Source organism: Falco naumanni, chromosome 2 (genome assembly GCF_017639655.2).
Source record: "Falco naumanni isolate bFalNau1 chromosome 2, bFalNau1.pat, whole genome shotgun sequence".
NCBI lineage: Eukaryota > Metazoa > Chordata > Aves > Falconiformes > Falconidae > Falco > Falco naumanni.
Window position 1 is genome coordinate 63905570 of NC_054055.1, and position 16230 is coordinate 63921799.

The window sequence follows — 16230 nt, forward strand, 5'->3', positions numbered from 1 at the left end:
TTATGTGTCGTATCTATCCTACAGGCCAGTTTCCCCATTCCTAGTTTGAACATTGTAAAACATATATTTAGTCTGATATATAGATTGGACACACCACAATAACAAATAAACAAAAAAAAACAACCTGGGGATCTGGTGACATGTTGGTGACATTTTCTGTCCCTGTTACTTTGGTAGGCCACTGAAATACTTCAAAGAAGTCCTTTTTTAAGAAGTCACTCCCACTAAATGGCACAAATTGTACCCTTAAATAAGGATTATCTACCATAAGTTGTAAGTTAAATATTTGGGGCTCCTAAAAAGCAAAACCTCCATTCATTAAATATAATCTCTCCTTGCAGATCCTATCAGAGACTCTGGAAAAGCCAGGTGCAAGTCAGGTGAGTCTTGCAGTGCATCTCAATGTCTCTGCAAGAGCTGGCTGAAGTTCCTCAAGGTGGAAAAGCCATGTGGGAACAACTGAAGCAGCAGTAATGTACTGAAAGATTTGGTAGGTGGTTTGCCTCCCACAGAGCATGAAGGCTTACACCTCTGGCCCAGTCTGTTCCTTTGCACTCTTCAGCAACGGCTCTCCCAACAGCAGACTCCAAGCTGCATTTCCACACTCAGAATACTCACAGATGGGTTCAGAATTAGCATAGCAAAGACCTGAAGACTTTCTTCTTCCCATCTTCTTTGAGAACAGAAAGCAGGTTGAATGGTAGGAATAGGTGTTGAAGGAGGCAAATTGCTTGTCCCTTGTTTATTATTTAAAGGCTACTGAAAGATGCTTTTATTGTGGTCTCCGGGGCCACTCCAAACTAGAGAATTTGGGAATGCTTCGATGCTCCAGGGCACAGGTAAGTGCTCACAGTAAACTCATTCCATGCTGGGGTGACACCTAGATATGTATCACCCCTTCCCTGACCTCTGTACCACGAAAAGTAAACAAAGGTTCCCAAGGAGGCTGGAAGGCAGTTGAGGTCCTTAAGAAGTAGCCACTGGACAAGGACTTCAGAGCACCACTCAGGTCAGTGCAAATGTTGCTCTGGAAGCAGCCTACGTCAAACCAAACTGTGCTGTGGGTGGGCTGGGTATCCAAAGTTTTCCTAAAGCTCTGATTACCAGAAACTGAACCCATCAGAGAATCATTTGACACTGGATTTCCAGAGGTCTTATCAAACACATTCTTCTGCAGGATTGTAAGGTACCACTCACATATCCTGTTGATAGCAGAAAAGAAGATACTTTTGGAGAGCTGTATTTCCCCAAAGCAATTTCAAAGACTAAAGCAATTGCTCTTTCTCTTCAAGGACGTAGGCACCATAATATCCACAATGTTCCATTTTGTTTCCCCTAGCAAAACCTGCAGCTAAGATGGTCAGGACAGATGAGAGAAGGAACTGGATGTTCTGTCTTGGGCAGTACATATATTGTCTGTGATTTACGTCCACATTCTGTGGCTTATGTGGACACTCCAACAGCCACAGGATGATCCTACTCCAGCAACAGACAGAACTGCTCTTTTCCATTCAAGCCACTTTCAGAGAAAGAACCTGAGCTTGCCACAATGAGCGAGGTTTTGTCCTTTTAAGACAAAGCTGTATGAGTATGGTCCTTCAACCGTCTCCAAAACATAATGTAATCATGAAAGCAGCACCCCACTTAGTGGTAGACATGGCCAGGAAAATGTAACATATGTGTCCCAAGACAGGATTTCACTCCAAATTACTTCAAATGTGGTATGTATAGAGATCACGTCCCTTCCTGCACCAGCAGGCCTTGCATGTGAGCAACAAAGACATGTCACTTCGACACTCCTCAGCTTATGCAAAAGAGATCTCAGCAAGACCCTGCTGTGAAATGGACGTCAAGCTTCTTATGAACCTGCTGTTGTCATCCCCTGCCCCGCATCACTACAATCCCCATCACCAGTCAGTGACCCTCATGCACATCATTTACTTGGGCACAAGGAACACTGAAAAAGGGTCATTTGCACAGGTGTAAGGGACATTCCTACTGACCAGGAGCAGACCATGCTGTCTATGGCTGCCCCCCGCAGCTCCTGCCAGCAGATGAAGACACCTACACATTATGTTCCTGTTCACTTTGTAACAGTGTGACTATACAGCACGTATAGGTCAAATCCATTCCCACTAAACAGACTACCAGGACTGCCAGTCTTCCACTCACTTTTAGAACTGGAATTAAAAATTAAGACCAAATTCTGTTCCTAGTTATTTCCTCAAATGTACAAGCTTCACCTTCCCAATACTGATCATTTTACTCTTAAACAAAATTAAAATTATTTCATAGTTTTTCAGAAGCGTTATATGCTCAGTAAAAGCAGGTAAGTATGTGCACAACAGTAAGATTTATTCAGAGCAAGTGTGTTTCTATTTAAAAGAGAGAATAAACTGATTTTATTTAAACAACCAGAAAAAACACCCCACCCCCAGAGAAAAAAGGCACACAAATACTTTACTCCTTTCATAAATAATGTATTTTATTGCATATGGCTATTAAGGAGAGCATCCATGATCAATACAGACTAAATACAATACACTACTCTAGTTCCATTTATTCTGGTCTCCAGCAGCATCACATTTATCCTTATATACAGCGTGTACATTGGAAGACACAGCAAGATAAGTTAAGTCTCTTGTCATATCACAATAGCAAGAAATATATTTAACATCTTGATATCCAGAAACAATACGTACCCAAAAAGAAAACACTGCTTAATAACTGTTAAGGTTATATAGCAAAAAATATTTTAAATTTAAGGTAAGTCAGGCAAAATGTACAAAGACCCAATATACATTGTGAAGTTTTAGCAAACATAACATTTATACATTTTGGTTCCATTCTGTAAACTAAATTAAGAATGTAAGTATTGCATATGCCTTTGTGAAATATACAGGATAGAGAAGAATTTACTATATTGTCAAGTTTTTGTTTTGAAGTTGATGTATGCATTTTAACCATTTGTTTTAGTGGCGTGATTTCTTAATTGGTAGAAGGCTACTTCAAAATAGAAGTTCAAAGCATCGAATTCAGCAGGTACCACACTCAGTGCTGGGGGGGGGGGGGGAGTTCAGACAGAAAATATCAAAAGTATTTGTTTTTTTAGTTCCAGACTTGAACAAGCAGCATTTTAGAATGTCTTAGAACCGTTTATAGCATTATTATCTAAAAAAAACCCCTCAGATAGATCAGATATTTAAACTAATTTTAGATCTAATATTGTATCAGCCTATGCATTGCTGTGATTTAAGACCCCAAAAGTTACACTGAAAAATAAAGTGTGTCATGGGGTAGGGAAGGAATTAGTTTACATTCATCTTTGTCTTGTAATACAATCCTCAGTTCTAAAAAATCAGCATGTAAGCAGGAAGACTGCATTGCCATTCACTACATTTGTAAGACATTGACTTTCGTCTTCCTCAGAAAAAAAAAATCCCAAAAGATAATGCATTGTTAACAGTGAAGTACAGGTTCCACCTAGCACAATGATTTAAAAAAAAAAAAGGAAAAAACGTCTCATGTAATTCATAACTTACTAATACGTACATGTCTATCAGAGCAGGCACTGGGGAGGTACCCTTACAATGTATACGAACTCTTCAACAAATTTACCAAAGGAGAAACAAGGTGGCATGACATTCTGCTAGTCTGGTGAAACAGTTGTATGTGATGTTTGTGACGGCAGCCACCACATCACTCAGATTTTCAGGCTACTGGAAATGTGATGCACAGGTAGCCTTGAAAAGAACTCAGGATAAATGACTGCAATGGTTCTTCTTCCCTGTAATAATGCCTGCAGCTACAATGGTGCTTTCTGGGTAAAAGGCAAATATCAGGACTTTCTAGATGGCAAGATAATACTGTGTTAATATTAGCGCTTGAATCTGCCCGATACCCATTATCATCCCTGCATTCCTAGCATGCCTACGTGGATTTTTGGTTACAAGAAACGCAGCTAAGAACAGGGTTAGCTGACAAAAGTGAGCTTGTAAATAGGAGAAAAGGCTTTTGCAATCTGAAGTACCTATATAAACACCTACATAGAGAGGATTAAACAAGTGTGTCAAAGGTACAGAGAGATACCCCCAATATAGTTTGATGTTTTTAACTTACGTTGCTTCAGTTACACATTTTATATTTTTTAAATACTCTGAATCCTTTGTCCAAGTCCGATTCACAGAGTTTCATCTCATTTTAGACTTTTCAGTGCCCTGGTTAGGCTTTGTCTGAGAAGTAAACCCTGCGGCTAGTGATTCACAACCCAGCAGCAGCAGCTGTACGCGTTGCAAGTTCAGTAAGGCTGAGGACCGTTCTTGAGAGACTCAGCATAGAGAAAAAGGAGGTCCTGTCGTACACCAACACCGCAAATCTGGCTTTACTTTGAACTGAGGTAGTACTGTGGTAGGCTTGAACTTATGCCAGTAAATACCAGATCTTACTGCTTCAGCAGGTGTTACAGAATCCCCTAATATGCCGAAGAATAAATACAGTTTGTCACTGAAGAAAAAGGGAATGAAGGCATTGGCCGTTAGTTAAAGAGGCCGGCAGAAAAGTTCCTACGATCTAAAGAGCATCTCCAACTTCTGTTGAAACAGCAGCAAAATGATACCGTAGATGCCATGAATAGGTAATGAGTTAGGCAGGTTGCTTTCCCTTCCTCCCAGGTTTGTTGCATGGTTTAGTCCACAACAGTTAAGTAACTGTCAGGACAAATAATAACAACAACAACAAAAAGTAAACCTTAAGCAGCTTCAGTTACAAAAACAAACAAAAAAAACCCCAACAAAAAACCTAAACCAAACAAACAAAAAGGTATATGCCGAGCAGCTTCTTTGAATGTTGTACGCTGTTGTTTGAGGTCATGGTGAGAAAACTAACTCCTTCACTCTGAAAAGAAACAAATGAAAGAAAGTCAATAAAAGTTGCGAAAAAAAATCATATCTATGACTTTAAACAACACAAAAATACCATAGGGAGATTTTTCAGAATGGGTTTTCATGGAAAAAAACCCCGCAACCCACAACAAAGCTATGCAATAACTGCTTTATATTTGTATACATCATAAGGTACTGCAGAGGCAATAAAGGGAGTACTCCCCAACCCAATACCCCCTCCTTTATTTAGAACTTTTCATCTGTGGCTCTTCAGACCAGCAAACCATGGGAGACAGAACCAGTTAGAAAAACTGACACAAAATTCCCCCCAGTTCAAGTTGTGACCATCACTGTTTGCATCAGTGGAAAGGGAAAAGGGTGGCAGAAAGTAGACATGAACTCAACTGGTTTTTTGTTTGTTTGTTTTTTTCCAGTCAGCTGGGTGTTATCAAAAGCTGTGCATTTCCAGACATTAAAAACAAGTTTCTTGAGTCTACGTTGTCTTTAGGGAAAGAGTCTTCCAAAACCGTAAGCAAAGTATAGAAAGAACCATGTTCGAATTGAGTTATTTGATTTACAAAGCTGCTTTACACACTCAAGGTGAATTATGCAGTAAACCAGAAACTGACAACAAAGTGACCCATCCTATTTTAAAGAATGCAGCTGACTCCTTTTGTGGTTTTTTCACTGCAAAGAATTAATGGATAGTAGGTGCCACAATCATAAAGGGACATCATTATATTGATTAACTTACAACATTAAGATGTTTTGTTCACATTAAAAAAAATATCAAAATTTCCTTAGTATGTTGCTTATTGCATAGATTTTTCCTGTTTGTGATAATATTTGGAAAGCAGCAACGCACAAACAGTAGTGAGTAAAACACCAAGACTGTACATTTTACATGACAGAACATTAACACCCCATTTCAAAAGGTGCCGTCTAAGTGGTAAATCTTAATACGTCAGGCTGCAACATTACATCCATGAGTGCTATTAATAGCCTAATTCATTCAATAGTTTACAGTGATTTTTTTTGTTGTATGTTGTTGTCTCCAAGTTTACAAGCTAGATGAAAATTTTAGTTTGAATATGTATTACACAAGTTTTCCTGAAAAATGAAGTTATTTTGGAACACTTTGGGAACTAACGTTGATACGTAGAAAAGTCAATAAAGGACATAACTCATTAATTTTGCCTGTATTGATACAAGTCAGTATTTCTGTACATTTTTAATTCCTTTGGGACTACAAAGCCAAAATAAATTGTATATGAAACCTGGATGTCAAAGTATACATAGTGGATGTCTGTGCAAGTTTCAATCCATACAAGCCTCTGATAAACCAGTACAAAGGCTTTTCCTTCAAGTCTACACAAAAACAAAGGTTGACATATCTTGGCATATATGTGAGAATTGCTGAATTGCTATTGAATCTCTCAGAGCTAAGGTTTACTTAAGGATTAGTCCTGCTGGAGTCAATTGGAGCCACTATATGATCAGCTACTTACGATATTACTTTGGATTTTATTTCATGACACAGCTTGAGATTAATTAATAGCTTGCCAAGACCAAAAGGAGAGCAACTCATTGCCCCCACCCATTGCCATTTATTTGTTGCCACTTTTTTGATCGGAAACTAAAGCCAAATCTACCAATTCAACCTTCAAAACTAGAGCTTTTGTAGCAGGATGGATGGCTCTCAGAAGGGTATAGAGATCCCTCACTGGAGGAAGAGCCGCCTAACAAACCACTTTGTTCCAACTTTCATTCAGGAAAGCAGGACAAATGCATCACGCAGGCAAACAAGTGAGAGTTTAACGATACATGCCAACTCTGTTTTATTGCCTTCCTCCTCCCAACAGAAACCAACCTGACAACTAAGTTTAGGTTCCCAAAAGTGGCTATGATAGTGAAAGCCAAATAAAAGTTACAAAGCCAAACAAAGAACATTCATTCCAATAGGTAAATCAGAGGAAGATATTTTTGTACATGCAAAAACACAAAAAAGTGTGCTTCCAGAAGTATGTCAGCCTAGGGCGGTCATCAGGGAGGATTATTAGCAATTGAGTAAACCTGCCGTTGTTCTTACGGCACAACAGGTACTTTCCAGCCAGAATTAAACTGGAGCAGGCGAAGTGGCTGATGCTTCAAAGCACTTCCAGACTTGGTTCATAGGGTTTTGTAGGCGGACGATGGGACTGTGAGCACAAGCCTAAGAGCCTATGATGCAATAACCATGTCATCCAATGAGTCTATAATGCTGACCTATAACAGAAAACTAACCCAAACAGAGTCTTCAATCATGAAACAACTTCCTCTGACTTCAGAAGAAGCTTTGAATCAAGAAAGAAAAACTAACAGTGTTACCACTTGATCCACAAAACAGCAATGTCGGCTTCAGAGGAAGCTTACTTGCAAGAAGTTGCAAGTTGCATGCTGAAGTGAAAAAAAAAATAAATTACATCAGTATCAGTGTTAATTTTTACTTGAGTGATTAGTATCTTTTACTTAGCCTCAGGTCAATATTCCACTTACACAGCAAGTCACATCAGCATACATTGTCTTTACCCAGGAACTAAACAAAAATCCTACAGGGCATGAATTTATTCTTCGGTAACTTCATTCCCCATGGGCATACACAAATCCAAATTCAAAGTCCAGCACTATGTCAATGCTGAAGTTTCCTCTTGGGTTTGGGCTTTATTAAGGAAAGTATTCATGATCACTGTTGAGTTTCCAAAACTAGTTAAAAGTCATTTGATTCCACCAGTGCTTCTTGGGGAATAAATCAGATAATAAACACACACACAAATTGCTAGGAGACTACCAAATACTCAAAGACTTGTTAAATACACTGTGAAGAGAATACAATGGTTAGTCAATTAAAGATGATCTACTCTGCTTATTAATTTTCAAAGTCAGTAAGCAATGAATAAAAATTTTCTTAATTCCTAAAAATAATTCTCATCTACTAACAAGCACGCAAACAGCTATTCATGTGGCTCATGGCAAAACACGTTGCTGGTTTTTCATAACTAGTAAATTTATTCCACTGGCAGCACGACTGCCAGAGCAGATCAGGCATCAGGCACAGAAGCCCAGCTCCGCCACGGGCTTCTGCCCTGACTGCAGGCAAATCGCTCGGTGGCTTTGTCCCTTTGTTTCCCCTCCCCACGCTGCCTGCCAAATCGATTCAGGCTCTGATCCCACTAACTAACTTTTCCTGGAAGAGCAATCCTATTGATACAACTGAATCTAGAGGTTAACACCACATACGTCTGTGGGCATCGGGCCAGGCCATTAGACAGCACAGCCCAAGGAACTGAATCCCACCCACAGGGAGATGTCTTCAGCCCCCCTGACACTGAGGAAGAGGTGCATGGCCCTGGGTGAGGCAGCTGGCTGGTCAGAAAAGGCCGGTGTGTGTCCCCCCCAGCAAGCTGCAGTGCCCTCCCTACCCTGCAGCACCTTGCACTGTACCCAGCCGGGTGCCCCGCAGGAGGTGGGCTCACGGGCACCAGCACGGCTTGTAGCCTTGCACCTCCGCACCACCTTCCCTGCACCCAGACCTGTCAGCATCAGCCAGCGAGCACAGCAGGGAGGTGGGCTGCAGAGGCTGAGGGTGGGGATGGACAGCCTGGATCCCGATGGAGATGAAGCCGTGCTGGCCTGGCACCGACGGCGAGGGCAGACGGTCTGAACCACAGTCCCTGAGGGCTTCCTTATGGGAGGAGTTGTATGATGCATGCACACACATTGTAAGGTCACAAATTTGGTCAAGCACCCCAATGAGAATGCAGCCTGCCTGCTCACTGGGATGCTACCAGAGAGGTGCACAGCAGGAGCCAAATCCTGCCCTTGGCTCTGACTCTCATTAAGTAATTTAATGAACACTATACTTAATATTAAGTACATAGGTAAACCTGCTAAAGATAACAGAATAACTCATGTGCGGAGCTATGGCTCTTCACAAGTAATTCCAGGGAATCTGAGCTCCGCTCAGTGGGACTGTTCATACCAAATAAAGGCAAGTTTGGCCATCGTCATAGGAAAAGGTTTCAATCAGAGCTTAAACATTGCTCACAAGCACTTCGCAGGAAAACATAGTGTGATCTAGCAGTTTACAAAGCTCATGAATAATATCCATCCAAAGTAAAACGTTTCCACATTTCAGAGGAAAAACAAGTCAAACCATGAAATGAAAAAAACACGTTGTTATTTTTTTTTAAACAAACCATGGTTGATCATAATTGGAGACATGCTGCCCCAAGTAACTACGCTCTTTTGGTATGTTATTCCACTAAGAAACAGTACATGATGTTATTTAGATATGTCTCTGTTGTTGTATGAATTTAGAAAAGCAAGCATTGGGTCAACATAAATTCTTCATGACTGGTAATTAGAAAAAAATAAAAATCACTGAATTTCTTTAAAGTAGTAAAGTAGGGATTTTGCAGCCAGTTATTTGTATTACAAGGAGCTTTATAGTACTTTTAACTCTTGTGTCAAATAGTTAAAAATCATAACATCTTGAATTGTGTTAAGATAATCATGGGGAAAGATACTATCTTCTAAAGTGGGAAACACAGCACTAGATTATCTGGAAAAAGATGATGCATGTCAGCACCTGCAAGTACTTCTTATTTTTTTCGCCTGGCATATGCACAAAAGGCTAAAATGTTCATCTGCTGGCATGGCCCCACAACTTATGAGTGTCAACTTTTATCCAAATGTACTAAAAATCAAAGTAATCTGTATTTGACACCATATATTTACATGACTAACACTTATTTTACCTGCAACCTTACACTAGAGTTTAAGCACATGAGTCTACAGTAAAAGTACAGATGATGATGAGGGTTATGCTTAGCTGGTTTCAGAATTTGATATAATTTGTGTTTCATATCATTTTGTTAAGGTTCTTATACTTTTTGTAGTATGAATAACTAAATTTAAAACATAATCATGTGGAAAATAAAGGATTAAACTTACGAATGTCATTATAATGAATTTATAGCTGAAGTGCTGGTCCAGCAATACATTTGCCATATCAATTATAGTAAAAATAAGCACTTAAAATTTAAAATTAAGAAACTAGACATGCTCATTTTTCCAGGATTAATTTAATATAGTTGCTATTGTATCTCTTAATTTCAGAGCTACAGCCACTGCGTACTATTAAACAAGTTTGTATAGATGTGATTTAATCCCATGATTGGGGATAAAATAAGATCAGTAAAAAAATCTCAGCATAGTACTATCTGAAATGTGTTCAATTATCCTCTCCCTTCCAGTTTGCGTATAAAATCATTTAAAAATATTACATGAAATTAAACAAAATCAAGCTGCTTTCTCTAAGCAAAAAAAAAAAAAAAGCTAGGAAAAAATGTTTAGTCCTTTTGGCCTTCCACTGGGAATTTGTAAGAGGGACAGAAACACACATACAGAAGCAGATGTGGAAACTATATAGAAAATTTGCCACTGAAAAGATTAGTCCATGGCAGCCAGCCAAAGAGCCACTCAACAGTTCACATGCACAGGATTTAACCATCACGGAACAAGAAGTCATGCTCTCAGCTGATGACCATTTGCATGCAACTGGAATTGCCCCCCACCTTACAACCATCACGCCATTCCTTTATCAGTGCAGATTCAAAACCCAACACTGCAAATGTGGTCTCAGGTGGTTGGCTTGATTTTCACAGCTCCTTCCACCACACCAACACGAGCACACAGCTCTTCCCAGGTACAGACCCAGACAGCAATGCACAAAGTCCAGCGACACCACTTTGCATACAAAACGAGGCTGGAAGTTTCTTAAGAGAGAGAATTTTTGCAAAACAACATGCTCACCTTACAAGTGCTGAAGAGCGAGGGAGGAAGGAATTAGTGACTAATACACCAAACTACCTACCAACCCCATCTTCGGAGACACAACAAAAACAACTGAATTAGCACGTCTGCCCTGACAGCATACACCAGGCAATACTCAGCCAGCCTCTGCCATTCCCAATGTGTACCTCCACATCTCTAACCTATTCAGCCTAGAAGGTGCTAGTCATTCTAGCTCCTTATAGTCAAGGAGAAGAAACTGGCACTTTGAAGCAACAATTCTCCTCCCCTATTTCATATTAGGATCAGATGAATAAGAGTTATGAAAGATCTCCAGGTCTGTGAGGTGTATGACTTGGTATTCATTTTAGGAGCAGAGACCATATCCTTTTACACACCTTTACAATTGCTGGGAAGTTTGCTCAGCTGGGATGTCAAAGGCCTGTTTGTCCCTCTTCTAACATGTATCAGTAGTCATTAACGAGGGCAACAAGGTCTGACAAGAAAGAAGAGCTCTTTTAAGTAGAGCTTGATATTCTCAAGCCGACAGCCGACTGAAATGCCACCAGCGTGGGTGGACCTATTTCAGGCAGGGAATGGCAGCAGGGGTAGGGGGGATCTAAAATATGATTAGACTTCTGGTTAGATCCACAAGCAAGAACCTGACTGCCCTTCTACATATCAATGGCCAATACCAAAGTCCAACAGCTTATTCTCAGCCACTACTTGCCTCCATCCACATGCCTGAACACACAGTGTTAAGAGTGCTTTCAAAAAGCTTAAAAGCACACTTTTTCTCTCTCTCACTTGGGAGAAAAAGCAATCTTTTCCAGTGATTAAACTGAAGAATTATTCATATTAAAAGTTTAAATATTCATGGGAACAGGGATAAGGGCTCATGTAAGTTGTGGAAGTCATGTTCACTCTCCCTTTCCATTACAGTGAATATCTAATTATTCCATGAAAAAAGCTTCAGTAAAGAAATTAAAGAGCCCTCTGCCAAAGAATAGGTGGCTGAGATGTGCTCGGGATGGGAAGGTGGAGGCAGGACTGAGAATTTTTTCCTTCAGTCAGAAAGGTACCGGACACTGGTCAGTCCTGGGTGAGTGCTCTAGCCACATAAATGTTGTGGCAGGGGAACAGAAACACTTCATCCAGGCACTCTTTGAAAGACTGATCCCTGCCTTCATCGCTGGATAGTTTAGGCACCTAATATGAAAAGAAGTTTCATATTTACAAAGCCTTCATGGAGACTGGAGCATCCCTCCATCCTACAGGGATACATTAATCTTCCAGAGAGCAGCATGTTTGAAAACACAAGGCTGTCCTCAACTTTCACAGGTTTTGTAAACTGACTTTCAAACTGCTTACCAAGGAGACTGACACACCCCTGGCATTACATACATTAATTAATGCATCTAACCTGACATCTAAATGCACTGAATGGCCACATGCTCATTAGGCTGGCTGCTGCAGCTTTTGGACTTTCAAGTTAGGAGGTATGTCCACAGAGATGTTTCTTCTCACAGAAGAAATCCATGGGGAGTGAGGGCAGAGAAGAAAGCAGGGAAGAGCTAAGAGGAACAACCCAGCATGCACAGGAGGGCAATCTTGTCACTACTGCTTTCTCTTGTCACACCCTCACTTAAAACTCTGAGCATCTTGTAGTAGGATAGACAAAGATTTTAAAGGATGCTTTTCAATCTCTATCGATGCTTTTCTAGAAACCTTTTGTGTTCTCAGTGTTATCAGTGTGAATCAGTCAGCAGGAGGAGTGAGGGAAAGATGAAGCTAGGCAAGAGGTTGCAGACTTCACGTTCCATGATGAAAAGACATCACCACCCCCTAACCTCCACAAAACCATTTAGTGAAATGAGAAAAACAGCACAGAACAGCGGCACTGAAGCAGGCTGAAGAATCCTCTGATCCTCTTTCTCTGACACTGGGCCAAAAGCAGCTGCTTAAGCAAGACTCTAAAAACCAAGACAAGCATGTGGAAATACTGTCCCAAATTCTCATCTAGCTTCTAATGATTTACCGATCAAGGACCTCCTGCATTTCACTTTCCTTCATGGAAACCTTTAGTACCCTATAGCCTGCAGTTTACACCTGAACTGCAAGAAGATGATTTCCTTCTGCTTGTTCTGAACTTGCCACAGGTCAGTTTCATGACTCCATTAAAGCTGAAGTCTTACTTCCCATGAGTCCATATATCATCACAAGTTGTCCTTCCTTTACTCTATACATCGAGACAGGCAGCAACAGGAACTGCAGTTCCCCCATACGGATGTTTCCCATCTACAACCTGAGAGCACAATGGAAAGGCTCAAAAAAACGGTGCCCAAGCATTTCTATACAACCCTGCAAAACTGAGAAGAAAAGCCCCATACAGCTGGCCAACATTTTCTGCAGGATTCCTGGGAGAAGAAAGACTATGCTATACGTTACCTGCAAAGTGTTCTAACACTTTGATGGGAAATCAGCTGCACCGTGTATGCGGACTGTGGTAGAGGGAAGGAAAACAAATTCTGTGTGAGAAGAGAGAAAAGTATCCACAGATGTACAGTGTTTCTCAACATAGGTAACTACTTTATTTTGGCCATTTACTTAATGTCTGCTCTTTAGGACAAGACATTATTCTTTTTACATAATTTCCTAATAGGTCCCAATATTTGACAAAGATAGCTCCTACAATTGATTTTCATTTTAACCAAACCTTTCTCAGTAGGTTTACACAAAGATTTCCACCCCACCCACCCACCCATTTTTTGGTTTTTAGGTTTGTTTCATCCAGATTTAAAGAGTATTTTTTCATGAGACCAGGTCTGGATCCCTTTCTTAATTGAAAGAAGAATGACCTGATGTATTTTAGGCAATATTGCTTAGAAAATGTAACAAGTTTACTTTCTCAATTTTGTATCTTTTGAAGTGTCATTACTGAGTCATTAAACAACTACATATTTCACTTCAGCTACTGTTGCATATATTATTACCCCTGATCTTTTAAAATTATGTCTCCGAGTTCAGAGTTGTTACTACGGCACCACAAAACAGGTTAAGCCCTCAACATTTTTGCTTTATTCATTCTATTTAAACAGGAATTCAAGCTTCTATATACAAATGTATGGAGAAAAAAAAAAATAGTATGTGAATAAAGCCAGAGTCTCCTTATTTTAAAGGCTGCTTTTTGTTCTGTAAACTTTTGGGGGGTTATATTGCTGTTGTTAGAAACCTCTGTTAATGGAGTCTATAGTTCCAGGCACTGCACATGCATATAGGCACAATATACTTTTCTACTAACCACAGAAAATTAACTGAATAGAATTGTGATTATGACTTATCAAATGTATTGTTCCTGTTAGCAACACATAAAAGAACTAAAAAACCCCAACCACTCCAGAAAAGTGCTTGGAAACAAGCTTGCAAAAAGAATTTGGAAGACTGAATTTATGAGACAAAGCCATTACACCACCACCTTGTGAGAAAGCGAATTTCCTCATACTACCAGACCACTGACAAAACTTTCATGGTGAGTGGGAGCCGGCACCAAAACACAGCCTTACTAGTTCATCACGTGTTAGGGACACAGCTCCCAGCTGCTGCTCAAGCTCTAACCAGCATGTTTTCCTCCAAGCAGAGCAAGCTGCTCCTCATTGCATCACCGCTGAGCACCTTCCTTCGCTTCATTTGTGACACACCTTGGTACTGACTCGGCTTGGGATACCCAGCCACCAGCAGTCCCAGGTTCAGTATGCTGTCCCAGACATACTACACAACACAAAGATGAGAAACTACCTATTCTTTGTGAGTAACTTTCTTTTTTAAGCCTTAAAAAAAAAATATTTCCGCAGGAACGTTATTTCTGACTTGACTCTGAATTACAAGTTTAGCTTATCGCTGGTCAAAAACATTTACAGATTTATTTCTGCTCATTACAGTATTACAGCTGGTATTTCATAATCATCTGTGCGTCTTGCTGTATTCAGCTATACTCCTTACCCCTGGGGCATCTGTTAAATGTAATTTATGTAACACAAAATGAAAATACATTAATTCAGTCTTAGAAATAGATTTAGGAAGAGAGGAGACAGTCACAATTTAAGATAACCATGTGTGATAACCATAAGTGATGATGGCTACACCTGAAACGAGGCAAGTAGGCTAGACCAACAGCCCTGAAGTCCTGAGCTGTAAGCAAGATTATTATGGGAAGCCACCAGGGAACCCACTGCAGGGCTCAGGGGCTCCCTCCCTGCCTGAGGCTGGGTTTCCCCCCTAGATGAGTATCAGGGGACAGGATGGGGGTTGGAAGATGATGCAAATCTAAACCTTTTTCTGTCACTTCCCATGCAGTCAGAAGTTGACTGAGGAGTCCATGCCGTGAACCCAGGGCCTGGAAAATGTCCTGGTCCCACAATTCAGACATGGGATTTGGGAGACAGATCCTGCCCAGAACCGAAAGAGTTGAGTTTAAGCAAATGCTTTACAGTACCTCTGCAGAGAATGATCAAAACATCTTACCCTTTTCTCAGGTGCACAATGGGGCTATGATAATCTCTCCAGATAATGTTTACGAAAGCACTCCTAGGCAGCTTGTTAACGACCACGAGCTGAACTCTCATCAACTTCCTTGGGACTGTAGGCTTGCAACCCACAGCTACGCTAGGCACATTGGATGCTGTCTGAATGCCAGATTCACAAATCTAGCAAGGTGCCCTGTCCCTGTTGATTTCAACACCTTCGTCCGCTTGAGCCTTAGTAATTACCAGTCCACAGCAATCCAGTAAGTCCCCTTGAAAACAGCCACTCTTTCTCTAACACAATCCCCCAGCAATTCCTTCAATAAACAAACCAACACCCACCCTAGTAATCAAAGCAAAACTAAGTCTCAAAAAATTTGTATATTTCTTATTTACAGATGGGATTGTATTCTCCCTTGCATCAAATGCATTTCTGAGAAGTGCTAGAAAAACAAAATAAAAACCATTCTAATGTTGCATTTTTAAAACAAACAGAGGCACCTGTAATTTCCTTCTCTGAATTTCATCTTGAGATGAATTAGCATTTCTTTCTGAAGCTGATGTGGACTGTATTGCATACAGAAGCTAGTATTCTGTTAGGACATGAAAGGAGAGGATGTGTTTTTGTCACATGGGCATCATAAATAGCATCTGCATATCACTCCTGGAGGCTAACTAGTGCTCTGTTGGGAAGCAGAGGCAAAAGGCTTAGCAGACTGTTTAGAAAAGTAATTTTGGTGGTTAAAATTTATCTTCCGAGACACCAGTTTCAAAACTCAAAGCTGATCATAAAATAACTTGTGATAGCAGGAAGCATATACAGTAATTACCGTCTCTGTTTTATTCATATTTTACTTTCTTTCTCAAGCAAGAAACACAGATTGTACTGAATGAATGAGATTGTTCCCAACTCCACTGGATGTGTCTTGAATCCTCCACATCTAATAGCTTACTGCAGAAATAAAGTGAAGTAAGTCCACCTTCAATAGCTCTGCAAG

The 16230-nt window shown here is 40.3% G+C and overlaps 1 protein-coding gene across 1 annotated transcript in view; it reads right to left on the reverse strand.

The window, feature by feature from the left end:
* Positions 1 to 2545: 2545 nt before the first annotated feature.
* IRS2 (insulin receptor substrate 2) overlaps positions 2546 to 16230 on the reverse strand; it is a 31754-nt gene continuing 18069 nt past the window's right edge. The window contains 1 exon segment of the mRNA XM_040584518.1: positions 2546 to 4893. Coding sequence (XP_040440452.1) covers positions 4889 to 4893 — 5 coding nt within the window. The 3' untranslated portion in view covers positions 2546 to 4888.